Source organism: Anas platyrhynchos, chromosome 5 (genome assembly GCF_047663525.1).
Source record: "Anas platyrhynchos isolate ZD024472 breed Pekin duck chromosome 5, IASCAAS_PekinDuck_T2T, whole genome shotgun sequence".
Taxonomy (NCBI): domain Eukaryota; kingdom Metazoa; phylum Chordata; class Aves; order Anseriformes; family Anatidae; genus Anas; species Anas platyrhynchos.
Window position 1 is genome coordinate 25,761,791 of NC_092591.1, and position 20,410 is coordinate 25,782,200.

At 45.5% G+C, this 20,410-nt stretch overlaps 1 protein-coding gene across 1 annotated transcript; it reads left to right on the plus strand.

Moving 5' to 3' along the window:
* The first annotated feature begins 11,062 nt into the window (after nt 1-11,062).
* On the plus strand, nt 11,063-13,922 carry NKX2-8 (NK2 homeobox 8). The gene is made up of 2 exons (XM_027458795.3): nt 11,063-11,526; nt 12,464-13,922. Exons 1-2 carry the CDS (start codon nt 11,361-11,363, stop codon nt 13,006-13,008), a joined length of 711 nt encoding a protein of 236 aa, XP_027314596.1. The 5' UTR covers nt 11,063-11,360; the 3' UTR covers nt 13,009-13,922.
* Nucleotides 13,923-20,410: the final 6,488 nt, after the last annotated feature.

A 20,410-nucleotide genomic window follows, 5' to 3' on the forward strand; every position in this document is an offset into this window, starting at 1 on the left:
GTTTCTGGACCTGGAAGAGGAAAATGGAAAATGTTGCTGTGGTGGTTACTGCACAAGTGAAAAACCAGAGTGTATGAGGATCAAAAAATGAGGCAGGAAGAACACAAACTTAAACACTCAGCATACAAAGATTAATTTCATAAAATAAAAGCTGGAAAAAATAAAAGAGGCAAACAAGGCAGTACAGGAAATCTCTAAAAATGTTGCTGTTGACACTAAAGAAAGACAGAGAATATTCTGGCTGCAGCTGCAATACAGCTGTCACATCCAAACAAATTAAAACCCTCTGAGGAGGGTTTTAGACACAAATACATAATAAACTATAACATTAATTAAATGAAGCAGTCTCTTTTCTCTGCATCCCAAGCTGAATACTTATTTAGAGTGTGAAAAAGTAGCCTGGGAGTATCCAGTTGAAAAAATACCTTTATGAGTGCAAGGAAGCTTAAAGTCTGCCCTTGTTGGTTTCAAAACATATCTTGTTACTGTCCTGCTGCCACTGCACAAATTAGATTTCTCCCCTGTTTTTCCATCTCAAGATGGAAAGACTCCTGATCACAGAGCCTGAGATTCCTGATTTTGGTGACCTAAGCAATCAGAAGGTGCATAGATACACTTTTAAAAGGAAAGCTGCAGTATTTCCTGGCACTCCAGCTTGCTTGCTGCATGGTTTTTCAGACAGCACCATACTGCAAGCACAGCTGTGGTTCTGCTTGCTGCCAGGGGGTTGCTTACAGGAACAACCTCCCCCCCCCCCCCCTCGGCCTCCCAATCCTATCTCAGTTGCACTTGGTGACCGAGAAAGTTTTGCATTTGTTATAAGGTGCTTATGCTGATTCCCAAAGGCATTGAAAAGCAGGGCCCGAGTTACCTTTCTGAGTTAGTGACTCTTTACTTTGCTGGTCACAGGCTGAGGTCAACTGATACAGGTCTCTGTGCATCCTCAATACTGAAATGCGTCACTTTGGGTGGTCGCTCTTTCAGCCATTGTACACGTGGCCCCCAGTGTCTACAGGCAGTATCGGCGCTGCTACCTTCCCTCTGGTTAAAGTCTAAGCTCAAGACACAGTTGTGCTTGTCAGCTGGGAGCTAGATACAAATTACTGTGATTTCTAAAGAAGCAGCACCCAAGCTCCTTTTACAATCTTTTTTTTTTTTTTCTTTTGTGTTTTGATATGTGTTTGCAAGATAAGGCACTAAAAATACTGTTTTCCTTTTCTCCTTTGTTATTCCTTTTTTAACTTCTATTTGCAAATGCAATTCCCTCAGTGGTAAAGCATGATAGGATGCATAATACAATGATTTGAGCACAGGTGAACTTTTTTCTACTCTAAAATAAACTTTTGTTATGGACCAAAGCACAGCATAACTTTACAAAACACTGATTAAATACATAAAATAAAACAGCTGCTGCTCTAAGCAAACTTGAAATACTTATCAAATTAAATGTGGATCATACAATATCATGCTGACTGTTTAACCCTAAATGACTACTAAGTCAATGCAATAGATCAGAATTCACAAAAGAAGTCAGCCTCCTGAACCCGGTATTATTAAACGTTACTTTAAATTCCATAAATCTGCTTGATGTTGAGCATAATATAAATGATTACATGAGGCAGAAGTTTAACTGTATTGTTAATCAATGGATACTTTTTCTGACTGAATGAGGAACAAGGAAAGAAAGCATATTAAAAAGAAAAAAAAAAAAAAAGAAAAAGAAAAAAAATATGAAAAAAGGATTGGAATGTCTCTGCTCCAGAAATAGTAAAGCAGCTTTGTTTCACTGTTGTAACAAATTCCATCATATGAAAACTATTATACAAAGGTTACTCATTATTAAAGGTACACCACAAAATGTCATGGTAATAGAGTGTTGTCATGGGATAAATATATCTCACTTTGAAATCTTCTCCATAAATGCCTCAGTTACCACAGCTTCCATTTAGCTGCAGAGGGCTGGCAGGAATGTTTTGTTTTAAAATTAATCATCCACTGTTCTTCCTTCCTGTCAGGACATTTAAGAACTGCTGTATGAGGGAGAAAGTCTTGGAGTTGTGTTTTTTTGTTTGTTTGTTTTGATTTGTTTTTCTTTGGTGGGTGGGTGCGTGTGTGTGTATGCAATGCCCAAGACCTGAAGCAAGAAGGGATATTTCTGAAGTTGATTTTGGAAATATTTTGAGAATTCCAGTAAGAATTTTCACTGAGCTGCAGTACCCCAGATGTAAATCATTCTGACTAACAGAAGAACTGGCCAATACATCTTAAAAGTGATTAGTATTTGTCCTGCAGAAAGCTGAGAGATTATCACAGACAAGATGGCCAGGGATACTACTTACAAGTATTCTAATTTAGGAAGGATGTCAGCACACAACTGATCAGCAAACAAATTATAAGATAATTCAGCAGAGTTCAAAACTCTGTATATGGAAGAAAACAGCTGATATCCAACCTTTCTCTGAGAACAGCTTGAAAAGGAGGGCAGAGGTAGTGAACGTCAGTAGCCATTTATTCACTGTAACTGTGTACTCCTGCCTCCTGACACTCTCTCCTCCCATTTTCACTTACCCTGTGTGTTTAGGATTTGTTTGATGCATGAGCCAGCATCTTTGTGAAGCCTGCTGGGGGATTTTCTGTCTGGTTCTGTAGGACCAGAAGCAGACAGACTGCCCTGGTTTGGCATCCACAGAGTTTCAAACTGCTCACCAGTGCAGGCTGCTTCTGCCCACTACAACCTCAAGGGTAGTCAGCTTGACTCCAGATCATCACACAAGTACACTCAAAGCCAAAAATGCACACACACCCCTGAAAGTATGTGAGTATTCATGAACATTAGCCTTCACAAGGCACTGCGGCACAAGCTCAGCAGCCATACATCACTGTGGAGTTGAGCTTGAAGCAGGGAGTGTAGAGAACTGCAGTGCAGGTGGTGGAAAAACACACTGTATTTTCCCACATTGTTAATTTCTGTACATCAGTAAATGTTACTATCTCCATTCTTTTAACCGTATTACTGCCTGGACAAAAACTTTATGAGAAATCACTCCTGGACTTTTTACAGGACCTTCAATTTTGGAAGCTGTTACATGGTATTCTGTCACTGGGTCTGCAGGTGACTAAAACCTCAAAATACCCCAAAACATTTTCTTCTGAAACATTCTTGCAGCAGCTGTTTCCTCACATGATTCATAACTTCTCTGCCTTCAGAACTGCAACAGTTCAAATAGCTTTGGTGAACAAAAGCACACTGCACACAGAAGTCTGGATCAGAAGCTTGCAGTAGAGTGGGTCAGGTGGTGAGTCCATTATGAATATCTGTGCCGAGTGCCTATTTAGAGGTTTTGACAGCATTTCATATGCTTAACACACTATATGAATACTCACTAGTTACACAATGCACAACCACAGCAGTTGTATGAGATGCTTTAATAAAATCTGACATCATTTTATAGACACATAAATAGATAAAGGAAGCAAAACCATGTGGTTGGAGCAGGAGAACTAAATAAGTTTTAAACGTCCTCCGTTCTCATCTAACCTGTACCTGTCAGACTATACAGCTATCTTGCTAGAGCTGAACTTTGATAATTACTGCACAAAAGAAGGTTTGAGAAAATCCCCTGGGGAGACATTTGTTTTCTCACCATACCTGACAGTAGCTGCATAAACTGATGGCCAGCTGTTTCAAATAAACAAATCTATACTTGACCCAAACTCTATCTGCCTCATTGGAATCCTCATTGCCCCTTGAGGCTAAGAAAACATAATGACAACAGAATCAGGCCCAAGGATTTTACCAAACTCCCTGATCACAAGATAAGTCATTTCAGATAAGTCATATCTGGAGACAGGCTTCCAGCTATTTTCCTGTAATCAAATGTTCCAGTCTGGGATGGTTTTGAGGATCTTCAGATGCTTTACTGCTCAGTTTGGTGACTAAACAGCATTTAAAAAACTGCAGCAGGATTGAAAAATTGTCATATAACCTAATGGCTTCTTAATGTAAGCTCTGATAGTATGGAGGATATACAACACTTGATGTTACTGTGAAAAAACGATCACAAATAAGACTTCAAATTAAAGCTGTCAAGAAAGAAAAATGGAGGCAAAAAAAAAGCTAAAATGTGGGTTGAGAGAAGGGAAGAAAAACAGAAGAGAGCTGTGGAGACAGACTCTGAGGAAGAAAGGAAAATAAATCATCTACTGTGAAGTTTAAAGACTATTATTATGTTAAATAATGAGCACCAAAAGTGTATATACACACTTCCATGTATAAAGTACATAAAGTTGGATGTGTGTGGGTAGATGATTATCAATTTGAGAGATTGTTTCATATGAAAATATGCTACAGCTTCGTGCTGCACAAACCCAAAATAATCTTCCTTACTACTTATATTTGTAAGGGCAAAACAAAAGCAAACAATAAAAACAAAACAAAACAAAAAAACAAAACAAAAAAAAAAACAAAAACAATATCAAGTCAGGGCAAAGCTGAACAATTCAAGTGCAGACTTCAAATTACATTTGTAAGTGGGGACATTTGAATTTGGGGTCTGGGGCCATGCACAGTCAAAAATAAATAAAAATAAAAAAATAAATAAATAAGGGTTTCTATTGTCAGCAACTGGAAGTGATTCCTCTGTAAAGTCCCCCACACAGTGAGAGCTGGAACCGTAACTTCTTGCACAGCCAGAGCCTCTCTGCCATTTATTGTGTGCTGTGACAGAGCAAGCACTGCTTCACCCAGCTCAGTTCTCTTTGAGGCAACAGTAACTTCACTCAACAATTTAAAAGTCAATAGTGTGCAAGTGAAAGCAGAATTCAGCTCAAGGGTGGCAAGAAACTGTGGACTGCAATTTTAACATGGACTTTCTGTGTTCATATATTTTTACCTGCAGTACCAGAGATAAATCTTGCCATTCTGGAAACATTTTGATTTTCATCAGACACCTTTTCTCTCACATTTGCAGCTGGGAGCAATAAGTGCCTTTTTGGCCCGATTTCCTAAAGAGCAAGGCTCACACAATCTTATTTTCTGCATGTCATCTGGAAAAAAAAAAAAAAAAAAAAAAAAAAAAAGTCTCAAACAATTTCAATAGATGGTCAGAAGTCTCAACACCAATTATGATCACAGGAGTTTCGTGAAACCTAATGGCTTGAGAGAAAGCCCAAATTATTGGCTGACTAACAGAAAACAAATATTTGGCTTGGCAGCAGCCTACCAGCCAGTCAGCACATGTGACAAGCAGCCAGCTATCATGCACCCAGCCAAAGTATTGCTACCTCTGGGTGACTTGGCACATCACAGAGGAAGGAAATAACATCTTATAAAAATGATAAAAAGAACTTTTTTAAGTTTATAATTTTGGCTGCCAGTTTTATTCTAATAGAGGTTATATATCAGAATTTAATAACATTTGGCCAACGAAGAACACTTATCAGAATTTAACAATTACTTAAAATGCAGGACAAAGAGTTATGCACTAAAATCCAATATAAACTTTTGCAACCATTTAAAGGACAAAATGCCTTCATGCCTTTGTGAAGGTTTGTTGAAGACAATGGTATTGGTGAACAGTACAGCTTCCCTAGGGGACAACTCTGTCCTCTATTGCCGTTTCTCAACTGCTTAAAGGCTGTGTTTTTGTCTTACTGTTCACCCCATTTTCCTAGCACCATCTGTTTTAGTTTTGAAGCCAAACTCTCAAAGGGCTTTAGGCATCTCATGTCCACTGAAATGAAGGAGTAGTTAGGTGCCTAAATTCTCAGGGAGACTGGGACGAGGTCACAGCCTCTGCTCTAGTCCTGTCCCTTTCAAGGTCATCAGTCCTCTGTGGTCCAGACGTACTACCTAGACCCCTGAGCCTGAGCATCTTGCACAGATGTGCTACAACAGGGAGGGGAAAGGTCCCTGCAGGCTTCAGCTGTGGTAGTGAGTGCACTCTGGGCCTGGGATCAAGTCCTTTGCCCTTTAGCTGGAAGGTTATGCAGGCTGAAAATGAAAATTCCCATCCCTTCAGCCTTTCCTGTAATCTGAGGTCAAAGGAGCCCAAGGGGAGGAAAGCCCAGGCAAGTGTGCTGGCATGCTCATGTCCTCACTGCATAGAGCCACACCACTTTGCCTCCTCACAAACTTATCACAGAGGAAAAGGGGGTAAGGAGAGCTTGTCCCTTGCTGCTTTGCTTGCAGTCCATTTGCAAAATAATTCCTCCAGGATGATCACACAGAGCAAATGAAAAGCTCTATCCTGAATCCTCTAGTGGTGTGGGTAATCCCTGTTGCAAGGAGTAATATCTCTTGTTTAAATGCAGAACAGAAAATTGAGGGGTTCGGAGAAAGTGTAAGCCTTGGATAACGTGCTTTGTATGCATCAGATTTAATATTTATTTATTTTTAATAAATGAGCTCAGTAAAATCAAAAGGAGGCTGATAGGAGAGGAGTCACTATTTAGGTGGAGTGGAAATTAATGCAGAAGAAAATAATAAGTTTCAAAAGAACCACGAAAGAAATAATAATAATTAAATTTTGCTGAGGTTTTTGATAGGTCGAGGTTGATGTATGCATGTACTTAGGTTGGGGAATAGTAATGAAAAGAAGAAATAAGGGAGCTAAAAAAAAAAAAAAAAAAAAAAAAAAAAAAAAACTTGTAGCTTGTTAGGAAGTTTTAGTAAGTGGAAAAAGCTACAGCCAAAAATAAACAACATATTCTACCGAGAGAGAGAGACAAATGCAATATAGACAAATATACGGAAACCAATCCTTCCTGTAGGGAATACTACACTCCTTTCACAATACTGCCCTAATCAGAAAATGTACCATAATGAATGTCAGCTGCAAAGAGCAAAGACAGGAGCTTACGATAAGATTCAAAGTTAAAGCTGCTTAGTTGTTGAGAGGGAAAGGTATTATTTCCAGGCGATGACAAAAGAAAACTGTAAAGTTGTGAGAATTCTCATTACTGGAAAAAAAAAAATGAAGTAAATGATTTTTTTATTATTTTATTTTGCTTGTGTAAAGGTGGAATCTTGTCTTTTTTTAAATCAACTCTAAAATTCACATTGAATTCTGTGAAATCAGGTTTTCCTTTTAGTGAAGCCAAAGTTCTCAGTGTAACATCTCACAGATATGTTGTATACAGAATGAAATTTTAAAATCCCGTATTCTAAAAAAGGAAGCTCTCGGTGAGGGATTCATTTGCCAGGCTTTTTTGTGCTATTTGCAAAGTCATTCATTTTCCATGCCTCATTGCCCGGTCACCAGCCTGCCGAGGTGCGTAGTCTCGGTAGCTTTTGCTAAAGTAGCCTGGAAAACTCACAGCAAGGCGGCTTCTCCACGCTGTTAGCACTGCCCCTCGCTCGTCTGGGTTAGTGCTATGGAGAGCTCCTCCTTGGAGCTGGGACTGCATCGGCTAAAGCCAGAATGCCGCTTTTCTTGATGCAAATCTTTATTTTTCCCCTCCTCTTCACAGTCACCTATTTCACGAAAATTTCACCCGCGCACCCCGCGCCCATCGATCTGGCCAATCTGCTCTGCGAGCCTCCACTGCGCACAATAAATAAAAGAGGGCAAGAGAGAAAAAGTCCACGTTTTCTCAGGTGGTCGGAGGTGTTTTTAGCAGCCCGGCTTCCCCGGCTGGAGAGGGACCGGCGGGACCGGTGGGGAGGGGAGCAATGCAAGAGCACAGCAGGAACCCTGACGGGAGCGGGGCAGGTCCGAGCCAGTCCCGGGATATCCCAGAAGGGCAGGGCCACATCTCAGGCTGGAAACCCTGCTTTTCCTGCCCTTTTTCCCTTGAACCTCAACCAAACACGCTCGTCGGCGGGCGGGATGAAAAAGCGCTCTGTGAATAACGTGGAAACAAATAAACTTTTATGTCTTTCTTTCTTTTTCTTTTCTTTTTTTTTTTTTTATTTTTGCTTGTTTGTTTCTTTACCCTCTAGGAAAAGCGAAAATTCATTCAGAGGCGTTAGAGGGGGTCATTGCAGAGGATCGGGGAGTTGCAGCCGCCCTGCTCAGTCCCACGGAGGGCACCCCGGGGGTGCCGGGCGCTCGCCGTTCAGGGGCACCGAGGGGCTGGGGGGCGAAGGGGGCAGCGGCAGACGGGCCTCTCGGTTAAAGGATGCCACGGCGGGGGTCCCGCGGAGGACAGAGCTCCTCCGGGCCCGGGGCCGTCGCGTCCGTCGAGGGGTGAAACGTGACCCGGCGGACCTCGAAATGGGGCCGGGCAGCCGGAGCTGAAAAGTGTCCAAGTCAGTCCCAAGCAAAACAAGACATGAAACATTTCAGGTTATTACGTCCTGCCTTTGAAGCGAACTATTTCCCGCAGATAACAATGCGTAGGTATATTTAGATAGCTCGGCTCGTCCAAGGAGAATGTGTCTTGTGCTATTTGAGAAAAACTCTAAGAGTAAGTGCAAATATTTGATGCTGAAGAGCTCTTAAGGCTTGAAGAGTACCATTTACTTATTTCTACACATCAGTGTGGGCTTAGGATGTTAAATAGATTAAAAGGCTAAGAGAGGTCACTGAAGTAGACTCTCTTTCTCTCCTCCCGATTTTTTTCCTTGCAAAGTTTTTGCACTTTCTTTAGAGTGTCCTCGGCAAACTCCCCTTAAGAGCCACCTCGGATACTGTATAAGTTTGTGGCTCTGAACGACGGCCCCCGCCCCTCCCCTCGCTGCCCCCCCGAAGCCAAGCTCCAAGCGCAGGCATTCAGCAAATGTTTGCCCGCGGGGTCAAGATATTAATAAGCACTCCTGGCCTCCTTTTCTCCCGGGGGCGTCAGGAAGCGAAGGGCAGCAGCGGCGCTGCCCAGCAGGTGAATGCGTCCCTACCTGGCCCAGGACCCGCGACCCCCCCACCCCCGGCCGCCGGCTGCCCCGGCGGTGACACGGGGAGCGGGGGACCGGGGGGCGACAGAGGCCGCGGGAGGAGCCGCTCCGCGGAGGACAGCCACGTCGCTTCAATTTAATCTCATTTAAAAAGACATAACTAATAAATTTGTATGGACGGGGCTGCCGGAGACGTAAAGCAGAGTCGATAGTGGTTCAATCCCATTGAACCCTATTGAAAACCATGACAACAAGGAACAAGCTCCGATTTATCCCGGAGAGTTAAAGCACATTGTGGGAAGGCGTCAATCACCTATTATTCCAGATCTGAACAAATGCAAAATCTTGACTGGAACAAATGCTTCCAACAGGTCCGGGACATAGGGCTACATTTCCCTTTTGTTCACGGCCTAGCAGTTGGCATGTATTTGTGCTCCCCTCGCTCCGACCACCCAGGACGGCTGGGAGGCTGTGCTCCAAGCGAGGAAGATAACTACTGTCACCAGGCACGCTTGATAGGTGGCTGCAGTAATCACGGCCTGGGAATCGTTTATATGGAGCCTGTCCAGTCCTGGAGAAATATGCAGGAAGTTGGCCAAATGGAGCCTTGTGCCCTGTTCATCTCGCCCACAAATCTCTCCGATATAAATCTCGCCCCTCCGCTGTCATTATCGCTCTATTTACATTTTCACGGGGAAGTGTAACTGCTTCCAGAAGCGCCGCACGGAGCCGGGCGGGGAGGGGCGGCGGCGGCCGGAGGCAGGCGGGGAACGGGGCCGGGGGGCGAGAGCAGGGGATGGATAACTATAATCTATACACAATGGGTTAGAGATGTCTGTTTGGACAGGGAAATCTGAACCAACAAAGCGGCCGGCTAGAGGCGTATCTGCATGCGTATCTGGGTCGCCGCTCCGAGGCGCGCAGTGCGTCGCAGGGTTTCCCGCAATTTCCCCGACGGGGCTGCATTGTGTGCACCTTGGCCGCCGTTCAAGCCCCCTTTCCTGCCAGGTTTCCTCTATCCACCCGGGCTCGGCTCCCAGCGCATCCCCGAACGGGGGGCGCGGTGGGGATGGGCGGGGGGCGCCCCGGTCTCTGGTATCCCGGCTTGAGCCCCACTGCGCCTTGCTGTCGCTTGTGTCTCTGCCCTGCGGCCGAGCCCCGAGCCCTGCCACTGCGGTTCTGCAGCCGAGCAGTGGAGCGGGAGGTGCCATTTGCTGGGTCCCCGGCGCTCACCGAGGCTGGGCGAGGGGCCGGGGCCGCCCGGAGAAAGGTTGCGGGGAGGCTCCTGCCCCGCGCATCGCGGAGGGGACCGCGGAGGTGATGCCGCCAGGGCTGTCCCCTCCGCCGGCCGCACCCCTCCTGCCAGGAGCAGAAAATAAAAAGGGGTGATCCGGGGCGCCGGGTTTGGTTGCTCCTGCTTTTGGCAGATGAAGCGGCGCTCGGCGGGGACGCGAGACGCGCGGATAAATAAACGCGCCGCGTTTGATCTTTTCTCCCTCTCTCCCAGCTGGAATCGTTTCAGTCCCTCACACACAGCGCCCGAGGGGATGTTCTTTGGGTTAGCGCAACGCAAAGCGATGCTAACAAAATCTCCACCACCCCGGCTTTCACTCACGGACCGAACGCATCGGGTCCCCCGTGTTTCCGCAGCCAAGCTCACCCCAGTACCCTCCTCGAGAAAAAGGTGCACCTTACACCCACAACATGCTCCGCAGAGGCAACAAAAACGGAGCTCCCATCCCCTGAACGCACACACACACACAAACACCAGCCTTCCCCGCGGAGGGCACCGCCGAGGTGTGAAAAATCCTGGGCTGAGGGTCGGAAACCTGTCAATGGCAAGGGGAGAAGTGGAGGTAGCACAGCAAACAGCCCGGCAAAATAAAACAAATAACAACTTAAATTCCTTCCAGGTTTAAAGAGAGGGAAAGGGGGGGGGGGGAGAGGAATAAAGAGGGAGAAGCAGGGAGGAGGCTCTCGGCAGGCTCTGCGGATGTCCTGGGAGGATTCACTTTGTCTGCGGATAGAAGGGACGCTGGTGGCTTTGGTGGCGGATGGAGGGGGGTGGTTGTTGGTCATCCACATGCCACCCAAGATGTTATTCACTGCTAACAATTACCATTATCTGTCCCCACTTTTGGCTAATCAGACAGAATATGTAATGATGAAGCCTGTTTCCTGCTGTCTTTGGGAGGTAACGGGTTATTCTCTCATGGGGGTGGCGGGAGGGGGGGGTTACACCTACTCCCATTAGGGCTTTAGCACTTGACTAATTCAGGTACTTAGCATCCTATAGACAGGGACGGTTTGAAAGCAGGCAGTGTTTGCAGTGGGGAGGACTGTTTATATAAACAGGACACCTCTGTAAACGACACTAATATTTGGGGTTAGGTGGCGATGGAAGGGAAGGTCCTCTTGAGCCCGGAGATTCCCCAGTAACTGGGCGCAGTCCTTTCCTCTCAGTTTTTAAGGGAGGGGGTTTGGAGCTTTGGGAAGATATTTTTTGGGGGTGTGGGCACAACCTACCATGGCCACATCTGGCAGGATCAGTTTTACAGTGAGGAGCATTTTGGATTTACCAGAGCAGGATGCACATAGCATAAAGCAAGCCTCCGACCACCACCACTCAGCGGAGAACTACGCCGGCTCGTCGTACGGAGGGTGGATAGAAACAGACAGAAATCATTATCCCTGTGAGTATGAAACGGACAGGAGTTCGCCATCTCCATGCAGCTCTCTTTTATTTGTTCCCCCGTTCCTTTGGGGAAGATGCGAAGAAGCGAATTGCCAGCGTGCGTAGCCTACAGGATCGGGGGAATCCAGGCTGGGAATTTTATAGAATATTACTGAATTGCAACAATGAAACAGCAGGAACATCCCAGCCACGAGCTTAAGAGAGAAAAGATATTCTCCCCTAGGTCTGTGCATGTTCCCGGCTGTGGCAGAAAGCTAAACCTCAGGCTGTGTCCGCCCGTCTCTCTGCATTTATCGTTTAAGCTCGCTTCTCGGATTCCTTTTTTTTTCCTTTTTTTTTTTTTTTTTTTCCTGTTTCACTGTTGCAACAAACCCTGCCTTGTTGCGCTGGAGGGTTTTCAGGTCATCCCACGTACCCTAGAGGAAAGCACACGCCCAGTGCCTCACCTCCCCGGGCCGCCACGGAGCGCGCCCTGGGCGCGACCGCGTCCTTCCACGCGTTTCCCACCGCGGAGGAGAGCAGCCTCCGGCTCAAGCCCCCGGCTAGGCGGCACGTTTCCCTTATTCCCCCCCCCCTCCCCCATATCGTGCCGCAGCAGTACAGCGCTTCATACAGGCGTGTGGTAAGGGGAGAGCCCGTCCGCTGGCCGGACGGAGGATCCCCACCGGGCTTAGTTACACGCGGAGGTGATGGAGCAGCCGGAGAAAAGCGGCGGTTCACCGACTTGGCGGCCCGAGCCTCCGCGTTAGCCCCGGGCCAGCCCCCGCCAGCCCCTCGGCCGTGCGGGGCTGCGCGCAGGGGTAGTGGGTTCATCCCGCTCGGGGGGTTAGCCCCGACCTCTTCCCTGCCACCGGGATTAGCCCGGCCGGGGCTGTCCCCGCGGGGGGCGAGGCGGCCTCGGGGACCCCCTGTCTCTAACCCCTCGCTGTCCCCAGCCTCCGACGAGAGCGGCCCGGAGCTGAGCCTGCCCGACTCCACCCAAAGGCCGCTCCCCGCCCGCGGCTCGGAGGCCGAGAAGAAAAAGAAGCGGCGGGTGCTCTTCTCCAAGGCGCAGACGCTGGAGCTGGAGCGGCGGTTCCGGCAGCAGCGCTACCTCTCGGCACCGGAGCGGGAGCAGCTGGCCCGCCTGCTCAGCCTCACGCCCACCCAGGTGAAGATCTGGTTCCAAAACCATCGCTACAAGATGAAGCGGGCGCGCAGCGAGGGGCCCGGCAGCCCTCCGCCGCCGCGCCCGCCCGCCCTGTTGCGCCGGCTGCTGGTGCCGGTGCCGGTGCTGGTGCGGGACGGGGAGCCGTGCCGGGGCTGCCCCGCCAGCCCCCCGCCGCCCGCCGCCCGCCCCAAGCTGGGCTGCGCCCTGGCGGGCTGCAGCGCCCAGGCCGCCCTCTCCGTCCAGGGCTACCAAGCCTGCCCGCCCGCCCTGGGCGTCTTCCCCGCGTACCAGCACTTAGCGCACCCCGCCGTCGTCTCCTGGAGCTGGTGACAGCGGCGCCTCGCCCTCCGGGCCGGACTCATCCCGAGGGCGCCTGGGCTGCCCGCTCCTCCGCCGGCTCGCCCGGGGGCACGGGGCCCGGGCACGGCTTTTGTAAAACCTCCGCTCCCCCTGTTTCTTTCTGAGAGGGTTCCCTGATAAAAAATAATAATAATGATCCTAGCGACCTAGTTTATTTGCAGATAGTTTATTCTTCCGGTGACTAATAAAATGATTTGGGACGAAATATTTTTATTTTTTTTTCCCGGCGGCGAAGTGTATTTTTGACGATTAGGGCTTTCGCTTTGGATTACCTCTTGCGCCGTAAAAGCTTCTCTTGCCAGCGGAATTTCACCCACGATTTCCTCTATTTTACCCACATAAGCCAACAAAGGGAGAAAAGAAATTGGGGCGAGCACCCTACGGTACTGCAGGTGCCGTTTGCGATGCGGGCCCGGGGCCGCTGGCTCCGGCAGAGCAGCAGCTGCTTGCTGTCTTTTTCAGAGCCTCTAAGGCCAGGAGTAAGCAAATTTTCCCGTTGGTGCGCATCTGTTGCAAATCGGCTGGGGAAGGATGGCCAAGAGAAAACAGTGAAGACTTTTAACGGCCTGAGAGTTGGGTTTTGAGACGCTTGGACGAACTATTGATTTTATTATTTGGGGAAAAAAATAGTCATATAATAGTCCTGCTAACTGTGAATGGGGAAAACCCCTCAAAAATAATAAAAAAATAAAAATAAATAAAAATAGAAAAACCAGGTCTCCTTCAATTATGGACTAGACTCACAGCATCCACCCCTCTGGCGGGAGCCGCAGACCAAGAACCCGGAGGGAATATCTGCGGGTGAAGACCCCGCGGGGATTGATGTTCGTCGAGGAAATGTTGTCGAGAAGCGGGACCCGCAGAAGCTTTTTTTGTTGTTGTTGTTTTGGTTTGGTTTGTTTTTCCCGGGACACAGCAACTCGGCCCAGATTTGCCCCTGGGATGTGCCGTGCAGTGACCGCATCCCGGGCAGCTCCCGCAGGCAGGGATGCGAGGCGCTTCGCGGGGATGCTTGGTGGCTCCTAACCCTGCTTCCCCACGGCCGCATCCCTTCCGTGAGGTCCTGCGGCGGCTCGGAGTCGCCCCTGGCCCCGTGCCGGAGGATGAGACCCAGCTGCAGGATGGAACCGCGGGGTCCTCCCATCCAAATCCCCTCCCAGCACTGTCCCACCGCCACGCTCGGCCGGGGCACCAGGTGCCAAGGGGGATGCGGGCCGGGCCGCGCTTCGGACACGGGGGAATACAGCCTCCGTGTCACCTGTTTTTTTTATTGTTGTTGTTGTCTTTCCCCTCTTCCTTTTATTTTTCCTCCTGCCATCCGAAATCTTTTTTCTCTTTTTCCCTCTTTTTTTTTTTTTTTTTTTTTTTGTCTCAGCTGCTGGCCACCTTGTCTCCCATATGGATGGGGTTATCTTAGAAGAATCTCCCAGAGAATCGCTCCTTAAACCTTCTTTTGTCTTGGGAGTTGAAAAGAGCATTGTTGTGCTTGAAAAGGACCTAGACAAAATCCGCACTGTTTCAATTCAGGACTGTTTAATCAGTCCCTAGTGACAATTTTATGGGTTTTAGGCGGTACAATAGTATCTTTTAAAACCTTGTGGCCTTCATGAAAACAAAGGGTTTGAATTTTATGGGCTTACAACTCCAATTAGAACAGTGCCAATGTGTATGGGAGATTATCAAATTTGTATCATAAAACCCCTTTATAATAAATGATTGCTGGAAGCTGGGGGGAGGAGGGCGGCGGGGAGGATGGGGATGAAGGGACCCGGACTTCAAGCTCCGGACTTTGTCGCATGTAGTTTTAAAAGTGCACATGCTGCTCTTCATTTTAACTCTTTGCGACCCAGCTATGCAGCAGGAGCAGTCGTGGAAATAGCGTGACTTCTTCATTAGAAACGGAAACAAAGACAGCAGGAGAAGCCCTCTCCTCCACAGCCTGAATCTACACTCCATCAGCTTGCCGAGGGCTTGGCCGCATCTCAGCCAAGAGGCGCTGGGGTCTTTCCAGGCTGAAGGGCTGCTCTCCTGCCCTGGAGACCACACGTGGCCCTAGGAAGCTTCTGTGAAATAGGAGGTCTTTATTACATTACTGCTTTCACCAGTTACTGGCTGTATAGGCAATGGCAGGGGGTATTACGGTGACCCTTTCTCTCCTCTTGCCCTCCCAGCCTCAGACTGCATGGACTCCCACTAAGGACCTGCTACAATGTCCCTGATGTGGGGTTCTTGAAGCAAAACAAGCAGGTTCTGGGCATTGCCTTTTACCAAACCCGGGGGGTGGGAAAGGTGCAGTTCCTGATCACTAGCAAAGGCCAAAACCCTTTCAGGCTGACGGACAGTAAGCACAGCATAGGTGTAGGAGGACAATAAAGTCAGGCTTAAGTACTGAGACAAGCAGCTCCCTGAATTGGTACCTCCAGGTAGGAGGAAGAATGTATTAAATAAGAAGTCAACTCAATAGACGATGGAAATTTACAGTAAAAAATGTTTTGAAGAAGACTGAGCGGGACTGAAAATATTGTGTTTTTGTTTGTTTGTTTGTTTGTTTGTTTTTCCCTAATAGAAACAAATGGATCCATCTACATTTCAAGTGTATTAGCTAGGAAAATTGATTTGCTAACCTAAACAGTGTTTAAGCTGTATCTAAGAGATAGACTTGACAAATGTTACTGGTAACGAATTTGAGGCAAAAAAACTTATTGTCTTTCAGTGTATTTTCTGTAACTTTGTTTTGGTTTAGTTTTTAATAAGACAGGAAATCATGGTTGTGTTTCTTTTTGTGTTTTTGTTGTTTGTTTTTTTTTGTGTGTGTGTGATTTTATTTTATTTTATTTTATTTTATTTTATTTTATTTTATTTTATTTTATTTTATTTTATTTTATTTTATTTTATTTTATTTTATTTTATTTTATTTTGTTTTGTTTTGTTTTGTTTTGTTTTATTTTATTTTATTTTTATTTCTGTAAGGGGTGAATGCACACACAATCTATACCTTTTCCCCTTTTCTTTTGCCCCATCCATTTTCACTGTTACTTTCACCCTGCAAACAGGACTGTGATTTCACTGAAACTAATGAATAAACATGTAATGATCAAGACCTGAATGCCATCCTCAGCTAATGAAAAGCATTGCTAACATCTTCAAACATCTTCCTAGGTGCTTTATTCTTATTCAGTAAATAAATAGACTTTGCAAAAGCCCAGCCCTGTTTCAGTGGGAGCCCCTGGGCACATGTTTGTTAACTCAGAACCAAGGCATCTATCACTAGATTTTGTTTCCAGGAAATGGACAATAGGTCAGGAAGAGCATATGATCCAGCTTCTATGTTATAATTTATGAGCCATTTGTGTCCCTGCCAATGCATGTCCATCATTAGTCCCTGGATATATACGTAACACATTTTAAAAATTACAACAAAAAGAAACCGTAACCTGCCAAGCAGAACACTGTTGAGCACCAAAATAAATTTATTTTCTTTACCACTGACATATGAAAGGCTCCTGGCAGCCTTGCATTATGTATGTCTAGGTTAATAACCCATCAGACCGTACTGTTAACTAAGTGCAAGTCAGATCTGCGAAAACTCTTTGGGCTTTTCAGCCCCTCCTGCCTCAAAGTGCTGCACTGCCAGGAACAGCCTTCCACCCCCTGGTCAGGGTCCAGCCAGTGCTGGAGCAAACAGTGTCCCCATTTTGCTTTCAGTAACCAGTGGTGCCCAGCACTTTCGGCAGAGCATCACAGGCCTGGCTTTTTCTATTTTCAGTGCCCTTCACAAACCACAGGTCTTTAATGAGGTTATTACTCATTACTCTTTTACTGGACTCAAATGACTGATAACTGCTGCTTCTGGAGAAGATGTGAATGGCTAGGATACAAGGAATCCCAGTCTCTGAGGATTACTAATGGCACCCAGCCCTTTCATCAAAAGCCTAGGTAGTGTATTTTCCTTTTTCCCAGTTGGTGGTTCCAACCCATGATTACCAGTCCAGTCCTATATGTATTGACCTATCAATATGTTATTGATAGTGCACTCCTCCCAGAACTCCCGCCTTGACCAATGAATAGTAAAACAAAAACTTCCTTCCTTCCACCTACCTGACATTAAAAAAAAAAAAAAAAAAAAAAAACAGAGGAAGCATCAAGTGCCACCAAGATCAGCAGTGACTGAAGGATGCCAATCACCTCACACAGGAGGCTTCCGGCTCACATTACTCGAAAGGGAACTTCCTATGAGAAAGGGGGCAACGGATGCAGACATCAGAGAAGTTGCTTTATGCTCTTCAAGCATAAAGTTGTTCTCAGGTATCAAGTAAGAGTACGGTAGCTCAGAGCAGCAACAGTATGCATTATTAGCATGATCAAAAGTCACTTACACACCTACAAGACTTAACAGAGATAACAGGTTTTTGCCTGTCACTAAGCACAGCTTACTTAGCTAGCAGGTCAGGATTATAGTCCATTATATTCAGACTTACAATTGCATTCTAAACAGAGAAGGCAATAAGCTCTTCAGAGTGAGGATGGTGGCAGTAGTACCAGTTTTCATCCTATATTCTCCAGTCCTCTTCTATTTAAAAGAGATTGTGAAGTATGTCAGATCTGTGTGTTCTGAAGTCAGGTTTCCCAAGCAAAAATTGGGATACCTCTCTGTACAGCATTGCTTCCTTGTATCGCTTCCTTTACATTCAGGACCAATGTGAAGAATGAGTCCATTTCAGACACTCATTCACAGGTCTCAGACTGTCTTTCTGAGCAAAAGGAGACCAAACTATTTAGAGACAATTACACGTTAGTTACTCCTCCATCAGCCTTTGCTCCATCTAATGTTTATACCTGGGAGTTAGATAACCTCTCCGTAATCTGACCGAGTTTGGATCTGGATGAGAAATACTTCAAAAGAGAAAAGGAACAGACACAATAAGAAAAAGGAAATAGAAAAGTCATCAGCAAAAGAGCAAAAACTCCTCACCAATTCTGAAGTCCAAAGGGTGCATTTCAGTGGGACCATCCCAGAGTTCTTCATGTTGCTTTTGAGAAGCAGCCAAATTTCTCAGGGGCATCCAACATGCAAAACAGCACTGAAATGATTTCCCGAAATGATCTACCAAAAGTGATTTCCTGCCATCACCAAAAGGCACAACATATTGCTCTGCAGTATTTGTTGGCAGGAGGCAACAGAGGCATCAGACTTTGTTTGCTGGGAATGTAGTTTTCCTCCTAGTTCCTGATTTCCTTGTTGTGGGTGGATGAGAGATTTGGTACTAAGTGAATGGTTTTATGATATTCAACATGGTAGCAATTTTACTAAATCATAAACATAACCACTAAAAATATGTAGAAAAAGATCAATCTGGAGAGAAAATATTTATTATTATTATTATTATTTTTTAATAAACTAGACTGATTTATGTAGTTACATATGAACTTGAGTACATTGGTGTTATGTTAGGGTGTTTGTATGTCTCCCGCCATACACAGTATAGGTATTTAAGTAAATAATGTATTTTTTAAGCTGCAATAAAAAGGCAACTGATGAAGTAAATGTACTACTGGTATTTTTCCATATCTGCAGTTTTTCATGAAACCTGTATAGATTTTATTATTTTATTTTATTTTATTTTATTTTATTTTATTTTATTTTATTTTATTTTATTTTATTTTATTTTATTTTATTTTATTTTATTTTATTATTATTTTGTTTTGTTTTGTTTTCCCAACAGCTACTGCCTTTCTACAGCTGTTTTTCAGGTTTGTATCCTGTCTTGGATATCTTCCATACTTAACCTACTTGCTCAAGATTTTCCAGTACGTAAAAAAGACAAAGTAAACTTTCCTGAAGGTCTGCAGCCAAGTATGGAAAGGTGCCCAATAGCTAATGCCATGCTTGTCTGGAAGCTGTTGATTTGCTTCTTTCTGTTGTTTGTGTGCATTCACATTGAGCTCCTAATTGGACACATCTGCTCTCTGCAAAATAAAGTATCATTCGTGATGATTGCTTTGCCATCACACTTCAGAAAATGCATCTGCTGCTGATAGCTGGGCACCAGTTGGGGATCCTCCTCATGTCTTCCATTTCTCTATTGCTTTCCGAGAGCACCACATTATCAAATGTCTTTTTGTGCTATTTGAATAAGTTATGAGGTGGACACGTCTGTTTTTACTCAGTTTTTTACTTCACTTTCCTTACACTGGCCTCAGGAGGCTGTGACAATGTTATTGTTTGAGTCCACAGTGCTGAAGTTCTCTCTTCACCACTGCAATTACTTTCTGTGTGTTCAGTTAACCTGTCTTATACAGAAGGTTGGGATACTGTGAATAATCTTCCCTTCCTCTTTTTTTTTTTTTTTTAATTCCAGTAATTTAGTACTCCATTTTTGTCACTCATGTCTAATACAACAATCTTGAGGAACTAATTTTATGTCTGAGTAATCTTCAGATCCAGTTACTCAACTAACTTTCACAATACCAATGTGCATGTTTCTGATTAACATTTGTTTACTCAAATTTGGCTATTGAAAATTAACTTCGTCTATGCTTCAAAGTAATCTAGCAGTTTATTATGGTTTTCTGATTTGAGTACTTTTGTTTTAAACATTTCTTTGGCAACAGAGTGTTGAAATTTTGGTGCACGGAAATTTCAAGCCACCACAGGAATTCTGTTTTGGTGTCTATGTTTTAAGAAAGATATTGAAGTACTCAAAAGCTGTCATGCAAGAGACACGGGAAAGGTAGTGGCTTGACAGTCACCCTATGGAGTGAAGGCTGGGGAGAGCCTGTCTATTCTAGATCATGAAAGAGCCTAAAGAAGCAACCTAAGCTAATGCAGTGACTTAGCAAACATAAATTAGGTCACAAAAGACCGTTCAGGTTAGCATCCAAAGCTTAATGAAGTCTAACACAACATCTAAACAAATCATAGAAGTTGGTCTTTCATTGAGAATTAATTCCAGGGATCCCCCTTGAGATGACAGTGTTTGATCATAACAATCCCTTTTGGCCTTAAAATCTACATGTTTAAGTTTGCTGCCCTGGTGGACTGGTGGGCATTGTGGACTGAGCTGGTGCCTTGTTATCAACTCATGCAAATTATTACCACCCTTGGGCTGCTTTAATTTTAGCTAGTCATGGAAGAGATATTCATGTACAGAAAAGTAGCTGAATTTGGGGTGGATGAAGCTGTGAAGGTGGTGTCTCTATGTCTCTTTCTAGCAGCATGTGCCTACTGGTTTGCAGAAATCCTGGGCAGTGGTGCTGCCAAAAGATCAAATCTCTGCCCATCTCACCAGCATTTTTCCCATCTGATTTGGCAGCATAAAGATCAGCCAGGCTGCCTTATGTCTCCTGGTCACTGTCCCTCTGGCACTGACTG

Coding starts and splice junctions, on each gene's coding strand:
- NKX2-8 (XM_027458795.3), top strand. CDS start 11,361: ATGGCCACATCTGGCAGGATCAGTTTTACAGTGAGGAGCATTTTGGAT. Junction 11,527..12,463: donor AGACAGAAATCATTATCCCT/GTGAGTATGAAA, acceptor CGCTGTCCCCAG/CCTCCGACGAGAGCGGCCCG.